The sequence below is a fragment of the Chiloscyllium plagiosum genome, unplaced genomic scaffold, assembly GCF_037043375.1.
Source record: "Chiloscyllium plagiosum isolate Xiang-an unplaced genomic scaffold, Cpla_swu_hap1 HiC_scaffold_14, whole genome shotgun sequence".
NCBI classification, from domain to species: domain Eukaryota; kingdom Metazoa; phylum Chordata; class Chondrichthyes; order Orectolobiformes; family Hemiscylliidae; genus Chiloscyllium; species Chiloscyllium plagiosum.
This window is the reverse complement of record NW_028270152.1, coordinates 52,470,396-52,492,660: the sequence shown is the minus strand read 5'-3', so window position 1 is coordinate 52,492,660 and position 22,265 is coordinate 52,470,396. Positions and strand designations below refer to the sequence as shown.

Sequence of the window (22,265 nt, the reverse complement as noted above, 5' to 3'; positions counted from 1 at the left end):
ACAATTCCCATTGAACCAGAATGTAAGAGTCTGAACAAGAGCAGATTTTTTTTATTGGATGGAATAATAGAGCATGAACTAGAATTGATCAGAGAACTAAAAAGAGGGAAGTATCTAAGTAATAGTGACTTTAGTGTAATAGGCTTTAAGATGATAATAGAGATGCACCTAAGTATGACAGAAACCAAATAAATAGGTTGGACATAATCTGATTTTGAGGGCTTGAACATAGAATTTGTAAAAATATAATAGGCAACGATGTAAGCAAACACTAATGTCGAGCAGCAATGGGAACATTTTAAAACTGTTTTACAGAGTGCAGGAAACAAAAAGTCTGCTAGAAAGAAATTATAAACCAAATGCTAGTGCTACTCTGGATGAGTAAAGACATAAGGAACAGTTGAGGGTTACAAACGAATACACGAAGTATTTTGACAGCAGAACAGTACATTATGAGAGGAGGTATGAGGATAGAGTCATAGAGATGTACAGCACGCAAACAGACTATTCGATCCAACTCGTCCATGCTGACCAGATATCCCAATCCAATCTAGTCCCATCTGCCAGCACCCGGCCCATATCCCTCCAATACTTTCCTGTTCATATACCCATCCAAATGCCTTTTAAATGTTGCAATCATACTAGCATCCACCACTTCCTCTGGCAGCTCATTCCATACATATACCACCCTTTGCATGAAAATGTTGCCCCTTATGTCTGCCCCCTCCACCCTAAAACTATGCCCTCTAGTTCTGCACTCCCCCACCCCAGGGAAGAGACTTTGCCTATTTACCCTAACCATGCCCTTCATGATTTTGTAAACCTATATAAGGTCACCCACAGCCTCTGACACAGCAGGGAAAACAGCCCCAACCTATTCAACCTCTCCCTATAGCTCAAATCCTCCAACCCTTGCAACATACTAGTAAATCTTTTCTGAACCCTTTCAAGTTTCACAACATCCATCCAAAAGGAAGGAATGCAGAATTGCACTCAATATTCCAACAGTGGCCCAACCAATGTCCTGCACAGCCACAATATGACCTCCCTACTCCATACTCAATACTCTGACCAATAAAGAAACCATACCAAACGCCGCCTTCACTATCCTACCGACCTGCGACTCTATTTTCAAGGAGCTATGAACTTGTACTCCAAGGTCTCTTTGTTCAGCAACACTCCCTAGGACCTTACCATTAAGTGTTTAAGTCCTGCCAAGATTTGCTTTTCCAAAATGCAGCACTTTGCATTTATCTAAATTAAACTCCATCTGCCACTGCTCAGCTCATTGGCCCATCTGTTCAAGATCCCATTGTAATCTGAGGTAACCTTCTTTGTTATCCACTACACCTCCAATTCTGGTATCATCTGCAAACATCAGGAATCTAGACCTCTTATGCTCACATCCAAATCATTTATATGAATGATGAAAAGTAATGGACCTAGCACTGATCCTTGTGGCACTCTACTGGTCACAGGCCTTCAGTCTGAAAAACAACCGTCTATCACCACTCTCTGTCTTCTACCTTTGAGCCAGTTCTGTATCCAAATTGCTAGTTCTCCCTGTATTCCGTGAGATCTAACTTTGCTAACCGTCTCTCATGGGGAACCTTGTCGAACGCCTTACTCAAGTTGATATAGATCACGTCTGCCGCTCTGCCCTCATCAGTCCTCTTTGTTACTTCTTCAAAAAACCCAAATCAAGTTTGTGAGGCATGATTTCCCACTCACAAAGCCATGGTGACTATCCCTAATCAGTCCTTGCCTTTCCAAATAAGTGTACACCCTGTCCCTCAGGATTCCCTCCAACAACTTGCCCACTGCCAACGTCAGGCTTACCGGTCTATAGTTCCCTGGCCTGTCCTTACCGCCCTTCTTAAACAGTGGCACCACATTAGCCAACCTCCAGTCTTCTGAAACCTCATGTTTGACTATCGATGACACAAATCGAGGATATTTTCAGGAAGATAAGAAAAATATCAGAGGCCACAGTGAACTTAAAATAGTAAAATATTTCATGTGCACAATAATATTGAAAGCAAAAACTAGGTTGGGAATATGACTATTAGGGGGTAGACAGGATCATACCACAGGCAATGATAAAGAGGTGGCAGTATTATTAAATCATTATTTTGCTGATTTACAGTGAAGTAAATGAAACATTGCATAATGAGATGAATAGGAAGACAAGTTCATTAGAAGAAACAAGATGTACTGAACAATTTAATCAAATTTAAAGAGGATAAATCCCCTGGCCTGGATGGATTGCATATATACATTATAAAAACAGCTAGGAAATAGATAGCAGAGGTAGTACAACATATATTTTACAATTTATTAGGTAATTCAATGGTCCAGATGACTGGTGGATAGCGAATATTATTCCTGTACTCAAAAAAAAAGGGCAAAACATTTCAGTGAATTATAGACCACTCTGACTAAAATGAGTGATCAGCAAAGTAATGAAACTAAAGAATAGTAGAACCTCAATAAAAGTAAAAATATAATACCTGTAATGAATGGTCAACATGGACTTTTGAAAATAAAGATAGTCTTGCTTGGTGAGTCTTGTTGAGTTTTTTAGAGTGGACAACAGAAAGAGTAGAAAACTGAAATGTAGTGGGTATATCTGTAATTTTAAAAGGCCTTCAGTAAGGTGTCCGGGAACAGACAAATGAATGAAGTTAGAGAACGTGGTGCAAGGAGACTTGTAGAGAAATGGTTTGCTGGTTGGCTTCAGACAGAAAACAGAGTGGCCATAAATTCAGAGTGGCAGAAGGTGGGATGTGGTGTTCCACAAGGATCGGCGTTCAGAACAATGCTATTTACAATTTGCACTAACTTCGAAATCACAAACACAAGTTTTAAACTTGCAAATAGCAACAAATTGAACACGATATTATTGATAAACTAGCAGAATAGGGAGATCAGTGACAAATGAAGTTCAATGGAATGAGATGTCCATTTTGGTTGGAAAAGTATTTATAATTTTGAAGTTCAGGTGGGATAGAGGAACAAATGGATCTTAGAGCCAGTCACTAAAGGTTGGATCACAGATTAGCAAGATCCTTGGAAACAAAACCCACTAAGTCCTCAATTTTATTTCCAGAGGGATCACATTATAAAGTTAGCTGTATAATTTTCAAATCAAATATGCAAAAAGGCATTTCTAACAGGTGGACATTTCAGTCATTTCCAATGTGTTTTGAAATTTGAATGATGCTCATATCTACATTGGTCAATCAAACATTGGTGTTAACTTTACAAGAAGACTACAGGTAAGATAAACTGAAGCAGTACTCTTGAATGTTGTGAAATGCTCGGGGTGGTCAGACTCAGGATCTGTTCTGCACAAAGTGTGAGCTGCCAAAATACATCACTCTTCTTGACTCTTTCTGGGCTGTTTTCCTCATGAAATGAAAGAGAGGCAGGTAATGCAGGAGTGGTATCCTAACTATCATTGTTGGTGCAGTTGGGATGGTGTCCAGAGTGAGTGAGTTGGCAATGCAGAGGGCATGCAGGGTTAGTGGTGTTGGGAACTGAGGTTGGTGAGAGCAAGTGGGGAAGATGTTGCTGGCAATAATGAGTGTGCTAGAGAATGACTTTGTTGGGGTTTGGAAACAGTAGCCAGCATTGATTGTGAGATATTGAAAAAAAAGGATTTAAATTAATTTTATGGGAGTGAGGAGGGCATTGACCTTCTTCCTACGGTGCTGGGCATTCCTCCAAACAGCTCAGAGATTACGTTTAACTAAAGTGAGGGAAGGAAATAAACACAATAACTATCACTAGAGAAAAAAGTTCCAGGGAAGCTAATGGGGCTAAAGGCCTATATGTCCACTGATCTGATGGGTTGAATCCTAAGATTTTTAAAGATAATAGCTTCATGGTTAATGGGCAATAACTTTTCAGTGATCGTTAGATTCTGGAAAAGTATCGGAAAATTGGGAAACTGCCAGGGTAACACCCTTATTTAATAAGTAGATAACTGCCATTAGCTTAAAATCTGTCTTTGTGAAAAGGTTGCAGTGAAAATGATAGGGACTATTATATAGGATGTAATAACAGAGCATTTATAAACACAATATAATCAAGTCTAACCCAAGTGGAAACATCGAACCAGACTGGCATGATCTGCTGTCATGGCCATCTCTGCTGGTCTTGGCAGAGATGGAAGTCCTGCATCTCATTACTCCATCAATCAGGGCTTCCATGTTCCTTCCAAAAAAGTCTAACACCGGTTTCCCCCTATCTGCCATGTCTGAGCAAATCACAGGAGCCATGTGAGGAAGCTATTGATTTGCAATGCTTGTCTGGGTGCACAGCATGCTTTTAAATATGTTGGCACAGAGTGCAAGTGATACTGTTGAATTCTGGTGTATCTGCTGAGGGGTGAGTTGTTCCAGGAACAGTGTATGTAAAGATGGGGCAGAATTCAGATGTAAGCGCCTCCACTGGGGTATGGTAGGTAATTAATGAGGTGAGTTTGCTTAGTTAAAGCGAGAACTCTCAGTGAAAAACCCTCCATCGACCTTTATCATCATTTGCATTTAAAACTTAACTCTAGAAAGATCTGTGTGTCAGTTTTCAGCTGTGTCCCTGAGTCCTAATCCAACCCCAGCAACTGGCAGAAATAGTGTCTTTTTATCTAATTTGTCGATTCCTCTTGATGTTCTGAAAACCTTGGTCAGATACTTGTTTGTAAATACCACTTGTTCGTTCCATCTCTTGGAAACCCATTAAGCACAGTCTGTGAACATAAAACCCATCTTTATCAACCTGAAATTGTCTGCTGTAACACTGAGAGATAGTGCTTATACTATTATGCTTGAATTCCAGTGTTCTGTGTCACAGTCGAGTTAGTCACAGTTTATAATAAATAGTTTTGACATTGAGTTATCATTCTTAATCTTGCCCTTGCAGGGTGGTGTTGGGAGTGGTCAGCTTTCATCACTAAATGAAGTTAGAGATCAGAAACTTTAATTTACTTGTGGCCCCTTGAATATTCCACAACTGATTATAAAGCAATATTGGCTTGAACCTGGGAACAATTCATTCGCTCAATGCATTAAACCTACAAGAGAATAATAGTTCAATCAGGATTTATTGTATTGTCTATATCATGAGCAGACAGAGGGGTTGTCATTCCAGTTGCAAATGTTAGCCTGGCTTTGATTGAAAGTTCAACTGAATTTCATGTTTTAACTTAAAAGCAAAACCTACAATTCTGATTTGTCAGTTATGCGGCTGACATTATAGTTGAGCTGCACTTTCTGTATAAGACATTCAACTAGAATTCTGGAATACATTTTACTAATCAAAGTCCTGATGGCATTGAAATACATGAAAGGGAATGTAGTTTATTACTCACTTGAACAGAGATAACATCTGACCATTCACCACATGACCTGGATCAGTTGTGCTTTGTGACAGGTGAAGTCAAATCGTTCTTTCAGATTGGGTATAAGAAAATGAGCAATATACATAATTGTACTTCATATTAAGTTATAAGTAGAAGTTTATTTTTACAGCCACACTCATTTATTTTAACTTGCCCATGATTTCCTGAGTGTTTCACATCCTAGAATAATTGTCCAATATGAGGGGAAGCTAACAAATGTGTGAGTATTCATTCTGTTGCTGATCTGTAGTAGAATTCATGATAAAATCGCATCCACTGTAAACTGGCCAGAGCTTTACAGAATTTCTCCCAAAACAAACAAAAACAACTCAACCTACAACTATCAGAGATAGATTAAATTCACCACAATTGTTTTAGCCTGACTAGATGATTTACCAAGACCTCATCCAGTGATATTACCAAGCCATTGCTTCTTCAGTGTCAACATCGTACTTTGTTTATGGAAAAATGGATAACTTAATATTTCGAATATGGCAGATATTGTCTTTTATCTTCACTATATTTAAAATAGTCCTAAGTTATGTACTGTATTAATAGCCTTGCAAAAGTTAACTTTCAGTAGTAAATAATTGCTTCTTGGCTTGAATGCCTTTGTAGTAAATACAACTGTGAACTATTCTGAGAAATCACTGAAGTTCAATATCAACAATGAGTGAAAGGGTCCAGAAGAATTTCAACTCCAGTGATCTGGGGAGATAGACTGCATTAAATACTTGACCAACACTGATTTTTTTTTGTTTGGGGTGAAAGTGTTAAGCATGCACTGGAATGATATGGCCCTTGTTACAGTCACAAAGCCAATTTTTCATAATCAACCTTTTACCAATTTCTGAATTTCTCAGTGTGCACCTATTTCATAAATGTGACAGTAATTTTAACTACTAAAAGTAGATTACACGCTAATAATTTATAAGCATCTAAAAAACTGAACAAGCATAATGTGTAGACCACTTTTATGAAACTCTTTGATGTACCACATTATTGCATTCATATCAGATTTCTGACTGAGAAACAATGTAAATGCATAAACTATTAAAACCCTGGTACAGCATAATCTTGGATACATTATTTTATAGCACTATTGCCTATTTTAACATTTCTTTGGTGCAGTATCACTTTTGTATGACTCTAGTGCATTTAAGCTTGATAAAGAGACTACTGTTTATATAGTATTAGCTGTAGCTAAAATGGACATATTCTGCTTTCTTCTCTTCAGCTTATCCCATGAGGAGCACGGATGCAATCACCCTTTATATGGTCATGGTGTGTGTAAATGGCCTGGTTGTGAAGCAGTCTGTGAAGATTTTGGACAGTTTCTAAAGTAAGTCCAGCCTTGTTTTTTTGTTCATGATTGATTGATGTTTGATTAACTTGGGAATCGAGGAGAGAATGTCATTGATCCAAATAAAATACCATCTGCAGTGTTGAGAATTGGAGTAAACGAGCTCGTAAACTAGAAAGGCAGTCATGGAAATGATGGTCAGAATCAAACTGATAGCCCAATGTTTGTACGAAATAGAGTATAAATTGGAGAGAGGTGTTAAGAAGTAAGGTACAGTATACTTAGCCATGTTAGTTAATTTATGCATTTAGGCTAATATAAAATTAAACCAGTTGAAAAGAAAATGAACATGTGCAATTCTATATCTGTCAGTAATGGATGATATATCAGAAAAAGAAAAGCAGATTTTGTCAGCAGCATGCATATTTATTTCCTTATTTGTTTTTTGACCTAGTTGAAGTGCTGGTTCATAAACTCCTGGTTATTAATTAACTGCTAAACATAATTGACCAACTGTTGTTTCAGTTTGTGGTACTCAGTACAGTGCTAGTAGGAACCCTTATTTTATATGATAATCAGCATTGCTTGAAAACAATTTCTTCACAGGAATTAAAGCATGGCATTCAACAGATCAATTACTAAAGCTCAAATATTATTAATTCTTACATTAAATTAGTTTTTTAATGCTACCATTGTAAAAATGCACTTGCGGACAAAGTCAACAAAAATTATAGTGTTTAACTATTTGTGAACAACATTCATACATAACAGGGGTGCTTGGTAGTCACAGAAAGTGTTCACAGTATCCAAATGGTGTCCCTATTCTTGTGTTGAGAAATTCTGTGACTTTATTTAATAATTGTTACTTGATATTTACAAAAATTATACCAGTTGAGTAATCAGATTACTGTCTCATTTTGGATACTGAAAATGTTTCAGTACTGAAATGGCTAAGAGATTAGGTCATTTTGCAGACAGTGATACAATCCCATCTGTTTTTAATACTGAAGTATACAAACAGCTTTAGAGAATGGAATGTAACACTTAAAAACAAATTACTGACACTTAACTGTTGTATTTTTACATCAGCTTCTTTTAATAAAATTTCACATAAAATGGATCTAAACAAGATTTAAGCTGTATGGAAAATGAAAGAAAGACTTATTATGAGTGATTTTTTGAACTTGTTTTTATTAGCTCACTATGGTGTAGTTCAGTTGTTTGTCTAGACTATTCAAACTCAGCAAGCATTTAAAGAAAAACTTTAATTATAAAGAGACTTCTATTTAATATGTTCCATGAGTACAAAATTCTCTGTAGATTCAAAACACTTCCGTGTGAGTTTTTGCAGCATTGGTGTTTTTAATTTGAAGAAGACCTTGTTAAACTGTTATGTGTGTGGAAAAAGTCAGTCGCTTTAATAAATTCGAAACTTGTTCAACATTTCTTGAGAATCTGATTGAGGGTCAACTGAATAATTTGTTTCTATGTTTCCCTTTGTTTACTCAGCATGATTTTTTTTCCTTTCCCCCCCCCCCCGATAAGTTATTTTAAGTCAAGTACTTGAGATCTGAAGCTTCATTAGGTATATTGGTATTAGTTAAGATCTTGCTGTAAACAAAACCAAATGTTGATTGGTAATGTTAACACCTTTGACAGAATGGTCTAAAGGGGTCAGAATGACCCATATGCCACAGTGCCCTCTAGTGATATCAAACTTAAAAGGAAGATAATTTACTTCTCAATTGACAATTGATAGGTTTTCTCAGTATTCTAAAAAAAAATTCTGTTCTTTTTATTTAGGAATCTGTAGATTTTGTCAAGGAAGATGGAATGTTACAAAAAAACCTAGCTCATTTACCTTCTTTATCTGTTTCTTTTTAAATGAAATGTTTTGTTATTTTAAGGAAAATTTGGTGAAATATCAAACTGTGTTGGTTGGACAAAAAGTCATTTAACACATTATTATGTTTGCTTAAAAACAATATTCTCTTGGATTCGAGCTCTTGGGATCTGGGGAGCACAAGCTTTCATTGGCACCCAGCTGATGGTGCAGCTTGGTTAGGCACAGTAGAACAATGCAAGCAACAGGGAAGAAGAGATTTCATGAAATGTGCAAGGAAAAATGGTGGAGGTAAGTAAGAAGGGAGGGTTTTGAAGGTCCAGGGCTCAACAGGGAACTTGGCATTTCGCCACTGGCTAGGTAGTAAAGAAGTATAAATAGAAATATAGGTTCTGTGATGCACATTTTCATAGTCTTGAGAGGAAATTTAAAAAAAAGACTTTGCCAGGTGCTAACTTTGCTTGCAACAGAAAAAAGCCTACAGAAGCAAGTCTCCTGAGATGCACAAAAATCAAGAGACTTTTGGAAATTACAACTGGTTGAAAGCTGATGATCTTTTAAAATGACAAATGAATTATTTTAAGGGCTGCATATATATGCATCAAAATTAAAAATTTACTGTAATAATCTACCAGCTTTGTACTGAAAATATGTGGAAGTGAAAATTCAGTTCAGTTTAATATGCTGTAAAGTACTGTATCTGTTAATTTAAGATTTATAGTTTATTCTAACGTTCACAGATTTGTTTATTTTTGTAACAGTTTGGTGACTTTTAAAATCTCGTTTAAATTCTTTTAAAGCACAAGTGTAGCCATTCAGTGTCACCTAAGTACTGTGTAGTCATTTATCAGCACAACATAAATATACTTACAAATGAAGATTCTGCGCCAGGTTTCCATCTCCCAGTTGAGATCTGAATTGACTAGAAAAATGCTGAACTTAATTTTATTGTTCGAAAAACATTTTTCCCTGTCTCCTGTTCCCACACCATATTCATCTGGATTTTTCTTGGGTTAGGAAAGTCTCGAGTACAAATGCTCAAGCACCTCTTCTGATATCAGTTTCCTAATGTAGGGACAGCAGGAAAATTATATTTTCTCCTGAATGCAATTTTCATGTGTTCATGCGGGTTCAGGAAGCCTAAAATGTTTCTGTTTGGAGAGTTCATAACCAGTGGGCAAGTGCCTGCTGAAAGGTCAAAAACATCCTGAAAGGCAAGTAAAGTTTTTGACACCTTCACATATCACCATGCGCTTTTATAATATAAATTTGTTAACAATTTAGGGTGATTCAACATAGGTATCTTTCCCTTGGTGGTAATGACCACCATTGTGTAAGCCTTGTGTAAGCATTGCAGTACATTTTCCATCAGAGAATGCTTTACACTTCTGTTAAAAAGTTCCTGCAAGCCTGTGTCGTCATGCTTTGTGCCATAATTTAAATAGTTCTAGCTGTTAGTAAGGGTTAGTTGAGGGTTAGAGAAAATCTGACTGCCTGCACTTCTCTATTGATTAACAGGAACTGTGCTTTGAAATAGGAATGGGACCCCATTCTATTCTTCAATTCTTCCAGCTTTGCTGCCTGAAACAATGTTCTGTCTAAGCTGCGTGGCCAGTCTGAGGGTCTGTGCATCCAATCAGCATGCCAACTCTGTCCTCAGCACTGACTTCTGCTTTCACACTAAAGAAAATAAGGATGGAGGCAATATAGGCTGCAGGCTTCTATCATGGCAGCTGTAGTATTGTGAGACCTTGATTGGGTTTCAGAAGTTCTAATGGCTTTAATTCAGCAGGTGCTATATTGATCCAAGAATGTTTGAAACTTGTAGGAGACCGTAATAACCGAATAGTCCAGTTTAATTCTGAAAAAGGATCACTGGAACTAAAACATTAACTCTGCTTTCTCTCCACAGATGCTGCCAGACTGACTGAGTTTCTCCAGCAAAATACATTTTTGTTTCAGATTTCTAGCCTCCGCAGTTTTGTTTTTTTTTTGAATATAACAGAATGTGTTTGATGTGGTTAGCTGTTTATGTGCGAACTTAATAGGTATTTAAAGGATTACAATATTTTTATTAATGTGGTGGTCATTTGCTGAAACATAATCACACCACCTACAGCGTTTCTTTAACAGCAGAACAGAAATTCATTACACAAGAGAAAAAAACACAAATAAAATACAAAGCAAGCAATCTAGATGTGGAACACTGTTAAAAAAATTCTTAAAACACCCAGCAAAATCACGTTTCAATCTATTCCCCAATGATCACTTTACAGTGATTCAAATCTGTAGAAATTACAATTCTATATCAAATGCCATACCTTTAAGTCTGATTTAAGTGATTCAAGTCTTTAACTGCTGAGATGTTGAGTCTTCTTACCAGAATAATCACAAAGCTCAGCATTCACGGCTTTTCTAAAATTGAAGCAGTTTGTGTCAGTATGCAATAACGGCTGCGTAACATTCATGTTTGCACTGATAAGTGGTAACCATATACGTGCCAGCCAGTGACCATCTACTTGAAGAGAAAATCAAATAATTTCTCCTTGCCTTCCGTGACATTTCCACAATTGAATCTTGAGATTTACCATTAATCAAAAACTTAACTGGACCAGCCATATAAATACTGTGGCTACAAGAGCAGATCAGTTGCAGGGAATTCTCTGCTGACTAACTCATCTGACGTCCTATACCTGGCCATCCTCTGTATGGCACAAAGTCAGTAGTGTACTCCCCAGTTGCATGCACAAGTGCAGCTCTAACAATGTTTGAAACTTAATATAATCCAGGACCTTGATCAGCACCTCATCTATCATCTTCCCTCTATCGCTAATGCATAGTAGCAGTTGTATGTGCTATCTACAAGATGCACTGCAGCAACTCACCCTGGTTTCTTTGGCAGCACCTTTCAAACTTAACAAAGGCAATTAGGGTAGAGCAATGAGTTTTGTCAGTTGATGCTTACATCCCACAAAAAAGGGTAGAATTGTAATTTCAACCAAAGAAACAAGTTATTGCTGAAGACAATATGACAATATTAATGACTTTACTATCAACTGGTTGTGAATGGAGAAGGCATAATTTGTAAGTTTGCAGATGACATGAAAATCTCGTGTTGTTGCTACTGAGAAGGGTGATCTCAGACTGGAGACTGATTATTTGTTGGCTGGGAAATTGGGCAGAGCAGTGGTAGAGGGAATTTAATCCCAATGAGTGCGATGTGATACATGTTGGGAGCTCTAATAAGGGAAGGGTATACAAATGAATGGTAGGTCCCCAGGGAATACTGAGGAACAAAGGGACCTTGGTGTACAAGTCCATAGATCCCTCAAGGTAAGAAGACATATGGTATATTTACCTTCATTAGCTAGGGCAGAGAGTATAGGAGAAGGGAAGTTTTACAACTTTATAAAACATTGGTTAAGCCTCAGATGGAATACTGTGTGCTGTTCTGCTCACTACACTATCAGAAGCACATGATTTCACTGGAGTGTGTGAAGAGAAGATTCATCAATATGTTGCCTGAGGTGAAAAGTCTTTGTTATGAGGAGAGACCGGATAGGCTGGGTTTGTTTTCTATGGAAAAAACAATTGTTTTCTATGGAGCAGAGGAGAGATTCAGATTGAGGTAAACAAAACTATGAGAGGCATGGCAGACATGTCTAAGACCAGAAGGCATAAGTTTAAATTGAAGAGCTGGTGGTTTAGAGGTGATATCTGAAATAACCTTTTCACCCAGATGTACTGAAAATATGGAATGTGCTGCCAGAGAGAGTGATGGAGGCAGGTACTCGCTCAACATTTAAGAAGCATCTGGATGAGCACTTAAAATACCAAGGCAGAGTAGGCTGTGGACCAAGTGCAGGTAAATGGGATTACTGTAGTTTGGTGTTTGTTGGTCATCATAGCTATGGTGGGCTGAAGGGCTTGTTTCTATGCTGTGTGACTGTATGACAATCAATAGATTTGTACTTCAAATATACGACCTATAAATAAATGTACATCTCAGTATGAAACAAATTATGCAGTGTTGCTGTATAATACTCAGAAATTTGAGAGTCAAACTTGGGGATGTAAAAGCTAAAAGGGGGCCCTCCCTCTTTACCATATTTGAGTCATATCCGAAGTATTTGAAATTGCATGATGAGTCTTCCATCTAGTTCTTCAAAACCACAATTTTTGCATCTATTATCAGAAATGTATAACTGGAAATTTTTAACTGGTTTCCTGAAGGTTTTAAAAGCATCTTACAACAGTTAGCCTTATTAAAGTGAGGCCTGAAGTTTTACCAGGACACCAGACAAGGTCAGGATGATAGCAGGTTAAAAAGGGGAAAACTCTTTTTAATATCCCTGGGTGATAAGAACTCAGTAGTTAATGTTGATCTCACCAGCTTTCTACTTGTTGCCCTCCTGTCTACAACCTATAAATACAGTTCAGCCAAAATAAACAGAACGGTATCAATCAGTGCTCAGGGAAACCTTTTTCTTGCTTTAGATTTCAACTGCTATTCTTGCCTAATTTGTAATTAAAAACAATCATGCCGTAATTATTAAATTGGAATTGTTTCCTACTTTAATAAATTACATTGGTTGTTTGTGGATATTAGCTGATGGGAAATCCACATTATTTTTCAGAATCCAAAAGACACATTATATCTGCCACTGAGCAAAGATACATGCAGCATTTTTGTATATATGTTAACATTGGTATCTGTATTTAGCTAACATTATAGGAAAGCCTTGGTGATAGTGGTAAACTGACTAGAATGGAAGAAAACCCAGCTTTGTGCCATGAAAGGGTCTTCATTTAGTTGGTTGTTTTATTGTAGCAATTTACATTAGCAACTGTCATTTCACTAGAAAGCTTTTGCATACACTTCATCTGAGGTCTAAAAAGTGACACATGCCAACATTCATAGTCTCTCTTTATGTCAGTTCCACTCTTTTATAGCCTTTTTATTTGAACCACATTTCACTGAGCTGCATTAGAGCATATTTGAATATTTCATTTCCTATTAATTATGCACTGTGACCCATGCTGTCATTACGGGAAGAGAGTGACCCATCTAATGTAACAAAGTCCATAAAGAATTGTTGGACATTCCTGCTGATGGGAGAAAATTCCTGAATGGTACCGCAACTATGGCCAGGTGTGGTCAGTCCACTGCTGTGATGTGTAGTAAATGACAGAAATGAATTTTAGAAAGCAAGCACAAACGACATTTTGCTAAACTGACGAGCTGAGCATGAAGGCATGCTTAGTGACAGTGACCTACATGGTCATTGAAGATCTGATATAATTTATGATATATATAATATATTGGATCCATTAGTGAGCATAATGAAGTAGTGAAATGAAAGGGTATTTGTGAAATCAGTTCAAACATCCTGCTAGGATTATGATTAAATGATTAATGAAATGCTACTGCATAAGCATTTTCAAACAGTAATTCATGCAGAGGCTGATAAAAATCCTCCAATCATATTTCCTTCACATGCGAACCTTATCTAGACCATTTTATATAAATCATGAAATATGCTGTCTGCTGGCAAGGTACTTATTTAGATTAGTTATAAACGTGCAGAAAAAGGGAACATCTTTGCAGTATAAAATAATCATGCATAATTATATTCATAATTCAAGCTTGTGACAGATTCCATCTTTCTTATTCTTGTTGTCCTTTGCCTTCATTCTGGCTTCATTTGATTTCTGTTATCTTGATGACATAATTAACTGTTAAAGCTCAGAAAATAAGGAGACCTTCGAGAAGAAAAAGGTTGGTTGCTTTTTAATGGCACCAAAAGCTTTATGTGCCATACATATTCAGTCAGACATTTCTGGAAGAAAATCATTTCGTGTCATTTTAGTGAATTACAAAACAGTACTTTCACAGGTTGATGGGATTTTACCTTCTTTTCACATTAAAATGTTGATTCCAGCTCACTTTTGTTGTCAGTTTTTGGCTTGTTAGCTTTTTTTGGCAAATCGTAAAGACCCTTTATGATCAAGTTTGAAATATTAAATGCTTGTCTTAAAATAAAAGTATTAAATATGTACAACAGTGTATGAGATTTTCTGTCTCAGCAGCTTTTCTGTATTTTTAAAGTGTTGATTATCTGAATATTTCAATTTCGTCTCTTCGCAGACACCTCAATAATGAGCATGCACTGGATGACAGAAGTACAGCACAGTGTCGAGTACAGATGCAGGTTGTACAACAGCTGGAACTTCAGGTTGGTTTTCTTTTGAAATAGATGCATTGACTGAATTATCCCAACTGGTTTACTATCATCAAAAGTTGAGCCATTAACAAGCATACAGCACTCACCAACTGTCTCTTTAAGTTCTTCACCATAGTCGGGCGCTCGATGCTGTTGTGGCACAGTGGTAGTGTCTCTACCTCTGAACCAGGAGACCCAGTTTCAAGCCCCATCTGCTCTAGAGTTGTGTAACAACATCTCTGAACAGGTTGATTCGGAAATATCTACAAACTAGTACAAAGAGATAATAAGAGAGATTCAGGAGCTAGAGTTCACTTGGCACAGAGATAGTATTGTCACCTGTAGGCCAGATGGTCCAGGTTCAAATCCTACCCACACCAGAGCTATATTCTTACGTGCCCCTCAAAAGATTGATTAAAATAATATCAGTAATTGAATAGTCAGAGGGAGGAGGGGCTCCTGAGCAAGAATGTCGGTGTTCAACTCCCACCTACTGCAACTTGTGTGCCATAGCATCTCTGAACAGGTTACTTAGAAAATATCTACTGGTTAGGAGCTGGAGTTCTTGTGGTGCAGTTGTAGTGTCCCATCACGTAACCAGTAGGTTCAGTTAGGCTTAGTCATTAAGTATATTCAAAGTTGAGATAAACAGATTTTTAAAGGACTCAGGGGTTTTTGGGAAAGGCAGGAAAATGAAGTTGAGGATTGTCAGATCAGCCATGATGTCATTGAATGGCAAAGCGGACTCAATGGGCTCAGTGGCCTACTTATGCTTCCATACTTCAGAAGTGTATAATATAAAGTCAGGGCTAAAGAGGGATTTTGTGGTGCAGTGGAAATGTTCCTACCTCTGAACCAGGAGGCCCTGGTTAAAGACCTACCTTCTCCAGAGGTGTTTGATAACATTTCTGAACAGGTTGATTAGGCAATATTTAGTGAAGGGTTATTATTATCATTCTGATTACATGTCTTTATTGTGTCCTTCCACCCTGCAGGAGTATGAACCAGTAACCACTCTACAAATCATGTATTTTACTGAAGTCTTTTTATCATGACATATATATCTATTCAATTTACCATCAAGAATTTGTAGAAGAACAGAAAACCTACTGTTCCTCAGTACTTCACCTTCCACTTTAACATTTGTGTTTCCTTTTCCTGGCCTCCTTGAGTTCCATAGAATTCCTACAGTGTGGAAACAGGACTTTTGGCCCACACTGCCCCTCCGATGTGCATCCCACGCAGATCCCTGACCTCTACAACCCTGCATTACCCATGGCTAATGCACTTTCGCCCAAGGGTGGAATCAAGTGCAGGTCCCTGGTGCTGTGAGGCAGCAGTGCTGACCACTGCGTCACCGTGCTTCCAATGTCAGTTACTTGTTCCTCTTTTTCTCTTGTTCAACAGAAAAAGAAAGTGAGGAATTCATTATCCTTCGTAGTGTGAATGAAGAAGTTGAATTTAAGCTATATCATGTTGAGTAACATTCTTTTCATTTGCACTCTGTAGATTGAAGAGGTTTGAACAGGAACAGGGCAGAAGCAAACAGGAAAAATGGGTTGGGTGGAGGCACAGAGGATTAGTTGGTCAAGACATTAAATATTAACTTGGAGGGGCTGATTTGAATTCCAGCTTAGCCAGTGCTGGAATAAAATTCAATGTTCTTGATAAGTAAACAATTTGAAAATTACTTATTGAGGGGAAAAAAAAACTGTACAGAAAAATTTGCTAGTCACATTGATGTACAATATCACTTGTAAAACATTTAAAGCTTATAAATGCCTTTAAGGATCATGCACCCAAAAGAAACAGTTTAATTTTAAGAGCTTTCCCAAAGGACCACAAATGTGAACATTTAGCAGAAACTCTCAATGGTGATTAATTCAGATGGGTGGGGCATTTTCGAGCAGAGTAATTTATAAACTAATGAAAGATTGTGGGAATTTCTGCCATATTTTTTCACTGCAATTGTGGACTAATTGCATTGGGAATAATAGCATATTCCAACTGAAACTTTACCTGTATGAATCTCAAGAGGTTCTGAGTACAACTGTTTCACAAAATGTATGAACACAACAGGCAGAAGCACACTTTGCAATAAGACTGTGTATCAGTAAATTTAGTATTAGAATAATACCGTGCTTTAAGTGGAGAACAGCTGACTAGCATGTAAAGAAGATGCAAGCAATGTATTAGATCAGAAATATCCTTTGTATTTCTGGCACTCTGAGGGTCTTACAGGAGCTACAAAAGAAAATTAATGACAATGAAGAATCTAGTGGTAAGTGGTATTGTGTTTTAAGGATGGTTCTCCTGACAGGATACCAATATACCTTCCGTGTCAGCCTCTGTTCTGTTGAAGCTTCTAGCATAGGATTTGAAACCATTCCTTCTAACTCCGAGGTGAGAGAGTATCCCATTGAGATGTGGCTGAAGCTTAACAGAAGTTCTACAAAGATCTCTGCAGTTCTGATTGAAAGTAGTATGTAAAAGCTTGTGCATTTTGAGATGCATCTTGTAGTTTGGAGCTGTCAGTAGTGATTGATAGTGAAGCTAACACTCTTAATGTTACATGACTGACCAGGAATCTATCCCATTCTTGCCACCTGCTATTGTTGTGTGCTAGAAGAACTTGTAGGTTGGTACTGAATGTGTTTGACTTCATTGTTATTATTTAGCCATTAGATCTGGACATTGTTGACTGGGCAAGAATTAATTGTCCATTCCTTGATATCCTTGAGAAGGTGATGGTGATTTGCCTTCTTGAGCTGCTATGGTCCATGTGCTGTAGATAGACCCACAATCCTTTAGGAAGATAATTTGAAGATTTTGACCTAGTATCACTGAAGGAATGACACCATATTTCCAAGACTGGATGCTGAGTGGCTTGGAGAGACATTTGCAGATGCACGTATCTGCTGTCCTTGTCCTTCTAAATAGAACCGTCAGAAGTGTTGGAAGGTGTTTGGAAAGTGCTCTCTAAGGAGCTTTGGTGAATTTCTGCAGTCCATCTTGTAGATAGTACACTGCTGCTACTGAGCGTCAGTGGTGGAGAGAGTGAATGTTTATGCCAATCAAGTGTGCTCTTCGTCCTGTATGATGTCAAGCTTGTGTGTTGTTGGAACTGCATTCATCCAAGCAATGTGGAATATTCTTGACTTGTATCTTGTGTAGAGCTGTTAGGCTTTGGGGAGTCAGAAGGTGAGTTATTCGCTGCAGTATTTCTAGCCTCTGACCTTCTTTTGTAGCCTTTGTATTTACGTGGCTAGTCCAGTTCAGTGTCTGGTCAATGAACACGCCTAAGATGGTGGTAGTGGGGATAATACCATTGAATGTCAAAGGACGATGCTTAGATTGTTTCTATTAAGCGACGGTCATTGCCTGGGTATTTGTGTGCTGCATATGTTATTTGCCACTTTTTAGCTCTGATGTTCTCCAAGTTTTCCTGCATTTGGATGTAGAATCTTTCAATTTCTGAGGAGTGGTGAATGGTGCAGTCATCAGCAAACATTCCCATTCCTGACCTTATGATGGAGCAAAGCTGCTGAAGATGTTTAGGCTTAGGAACTAAGGCTACCCTGAGGAACTCATTACTTTACATTACATTACATTACAGTGTGGAAACAGGCCCTGCGGCCCAACAAGTCCACACCGACCCGCCAACGTGTAACCCACCTATACCCCTACATTTACCTCTTACCTAACACTGCGGGCAATTTAGCATGGCCAATTCACCTGACCTGTACATCTTTGGACTGTGGGAGGAAACCGGAGCACCCGGAGGAAACCCACGCAGAACGTGCAAACTCCACACAGTCAGTCGCCTGAGGCGGGAATTGAACCCGGGTCTCTGGCGCTGTGAGGTAGCAGTGCTAACCACTGTGCCACCGTGCCGCCCCGCAGAGATGTCCTGAAACTGAGATGACTAACCTCCAACACCCACAACCATCTTCCTGTGTGCCAGTATATCTCCAAGAAGTGGAGAGTTTATACCCGATTCCCACTGACTTCAATTTTGCTAGTACTCATTGACGGCAGTATCTCTCTTGAGGGCAGTATCTGTCGCCTCATTTCTCAAATTCAGCACCTTTGCCCATGTTTGAACCAAAGTTGTAATGAATGCGGCTCTCTTGGCCATCAGTTTCTAGGGTGTGTCTTGAACCAGAGTTTCTGGCACAGAGGCAAGGCCATTATCCACTGTGCCACAAAACAGCAAGTGGTTTCATTTGTGGCTATGATTGAGCTGCCAGTCTTCAGGTTAGCAGCAGAATGGATTAACCACAGAGATTTCCATTAAATCTGAGCTGGCACGTATTCAGCTAAAGGTGTTTGCTGAAGTGCCTGAAACTTTGGCAGTGGTGAGACTCAAACTCAAACCTATGCAGAAACTGGAATCTGAATTTGCCTCGTCAACCACTTGGCCATGCTATCACAAGTATATTTCCTTATATGTGCATAAGTGCAAACAGCAGCTTAGAAAAAAACAAACAAAAATTGAATCCCGAAATGAGACAAAAACAGAAAATAGTTTAAGTACTGAGCAGGAGAGAAGCTATCCATGGAGCATGTGATGTGGAGGGAAGGGAGAGAAGGGAAGGAGGAAAGGAAATGTCAATGATAAGCTGGAGGGCAGGAAAACAGGAGAGATTTAATGAGACAAGCTTCCTTTTGTATGAACAGTGAGTAAAGAAAGAAAGATATTTCCAGATGGGGCATGAATGTCTAGCTAGCAGCCATCTAAATGTAAAATGAAAAAATAATGAAAGAAATGAAAAAAAATCAAACCAGCATTAAGAATAAAGATGCAAAAACATTTTTAAAGAAGTAAAATTTGAAGCAGAAGTTACATGCTTGCAAAATACTGGAGTCAGGTTAAAAGGTTCATTGTGTCAAGCTTCTTTGGAATATTGGAGGAGATCAAGAAAAGAAAAATCAGAGTGGGAACAAGGTCGAGAATTGAATTGACAAGCAACAGGAAGCTCAGAGTCATGTTTATGGATATAATAGCAGCAATGGTAGATTTTTTCCGAGGGAGAGCTTATAGTGCAGTAAAACTGTAGAGATTGAAACTCCTACGTCACCATGTTTGTGCTAAAACTCTTAGCTACGTCCTTTGTCACCTCCAGACTTGATTACCTCAATGTTCTACTTGCCAAGGCCCAAGTCCCTTTACATATTGCAACTTCTCCAAAAATGTGTCCACATGCTCTAGTAGCTACAGGATTTATGCTGTTGTTCCTCGTACATGTGTCCTATATATGTGAGGAAGCAGAAAGGAAAGTGACCTTTGTAGGGGAGAGGGAGAATGATCAGTATGGTAGGAATCATGTAGCAATATCTTGTGCTGCAAGTTCAAGTCAAAAGTGCAATATAAGTCTGCTATTTATGCCCAGTCAGCAGTAACTCATCCGTAGATAATACTGAGTTCAAGTCAATTTCAGGTATGGCTGAAATATTGGAGAGCAGTAGCATTATTGACCTCACGCATAAGCAGAAAGTACATTGTGTAAGTTACTGAACAACTCAAATAGCTCTACCTTCAGAGGTAAATACAAAGAAGTTGTATGATGAAAATGCCACAATACAATCTCAATGTCTTTTATAGCTGGTAATAAAATAGTTACATTTTATGTATGACAGTTAAAAAGGAGGAGATGTTTGGAAGACCTTGCATTAATTCAGACAGTAGTGACACACTTTAGGGCTGTTTAAATGCTTCTATTCTGATTAGTGGCTGAAAAAAAATTGCTTATGAAAACATAGACTGAAGTATTTCCTCTGAAGCATTTTATCAGATATGTATTTTAACCTGATGGCTTACTAATGGACCATAAAAGATTTGCTTCCAGGACTGTTTATGGTGTTTTGTGTTTGATGTCTGTCATAATCACTGTGTCCTCTGTATTTCTTCACAGTTAGGCAAAGGTATATGTACCTATGAGTTTGAATGTCTAGTTTCTTGGCGACAGGCTTGACGCATTTGTTCTGAACTATCAGAATTTCAGCCACCATGCCAAATCAGAGTGGCTGCTGGGGGACAAACTATTCACTGATATCTAGCTCATAACTCCCTTTCAGTTCCATACCTCACTTGGACAGCATGCATGTATTGAAAGTCGTATTACTATATGAAATATCATCAAGCACACCGTTGTGGTGGTCAACCAATGATTTTGCTACCTAATGGGAGGAGCCCTGTAATTCCTGCCAGAGCATGGCACAGTTCATCATCATTATTGTATCCTGCACAAGGGCATTATCCTGAGGTCATAGCACTCAAAGCAAGCAGCACAGAAAGAAATAAAAAAGTCACCAATAACCCCCATTCTGCCCAGGGTTCCTGTGACCAACTGATCTGTCTGTGCTTGCAGTGATCACAACAACAATTCCACATTCTAACAGTCCTATACCTACCCTGTGTCTGACACTGATCTTCACAATATCCTCTTTCTCAAATAAGCCATTCAATATATTTCCTGCAAAGCTCAACCAGTGAATCGGTGTGGACTTGTTGGGCCGAAGGGCCTGTTTCCATGCTGTAGGTAATCTAATCTAATCTAATCTAATCTAGTCAATCACCTTTTAATAAAAGCATAAGTACTGGGAATGCTGGAGATCCAAAATAAAGATAGAAAGTGCTGGAGAAACTCAGCCAGTCTGGCAGCATCTGTGGAAAGAGAAAACAAAGTTAATGTTACGAGTTCAATATGACTCTTCTTCAGAACTCAAGAACTCAAAACGTTAATTCTACTTGTGAGAGATACTGCCAGACTTTGAGTTTCTCCAACATGTTGGTTTTATAAACAAAGTCACCTTTGTTTGCTTCTTACTTGTCTTTCTGATGTCTTTGCGTGACCTAATGCTGCCCAGGGACTGGACGATGGCAGGCAGAAGGCTGCTGGCTACACATGGTCTTGTAGATGAGTTCATGCAGTCCTGGCATGAGAATAACTGCAACAAATTGGCTGGCTGACAGGTAATTCCGAGGGCCAGAGATGTGCAGGTTAGATGGATTCGTCATCATACATTGCCCCATCGTGACAAAAGATGTGTAGGCTAGGCAGATTAGCTGCAGTAAATGTGGGGTTACAGGGATAGGGTGGAGGAACTGCTTCCGGGTGGGATGCTATTTTAAGGTCAGTGCAGATTCAATGAGTTGAATGGCCTTCTGCACTGTAGAGATTCTGTGAGGGCATTGGTAGTAACAACAGGAGGATGCACGCTGAGGGCAGAGAGCAGTTTTGTGTTTTGAGAAGCCACAGCCAGATTCCTGGGACAGTGTCTCAGCATTTCTAGTAACTTGTTTGGAAAGCAGATTGAACATTGGCAGAGAAGCCATGATCGCAGCCATCTGTGCCTGCCAGACAACACGCTGAAATTGCACAACCATGCTCAGAGGTTGGGTGGTTTCTGCCTGTGCTGCAATGAAAACTGATACATCAGCCATCTGACACTATAGCATGGCTGCGATAGCAACTGTTTTTGGAAAATTGG

The 22,265-nt window shown here is 38.5% G+C and overlaps 1 protein-coding gene across 10 annotated transcripts in view; it reads left to right on the top strand.

Moving 5' to 3' along the window:
• The window catches only part of foxp1b (forkhead box P1b), a 476,491-nt gene that overhangs the window by 389,041 nt on the left and 65,185 nt on the right, over window positions 1–22,265 (top strand). For all 10 annotated transcript variants that reach the window (XM_087994444.1, XM_087994447.1, XM_087994445.1 and 7 more), the window contains 2 exons: window positions 6,639–6,743; window positions 14,696–14,783. In XM_087994444.1, coding sequence (XP_087850570.1) covers window positions 6,639–6,743; window positions 14,696–14,783 — 193 coding nt within the window. The remainder of the gene's footprint in view (window positions 1–6,638; window positions 6,744–14,695; window positions 14,784–22,265) is intronic.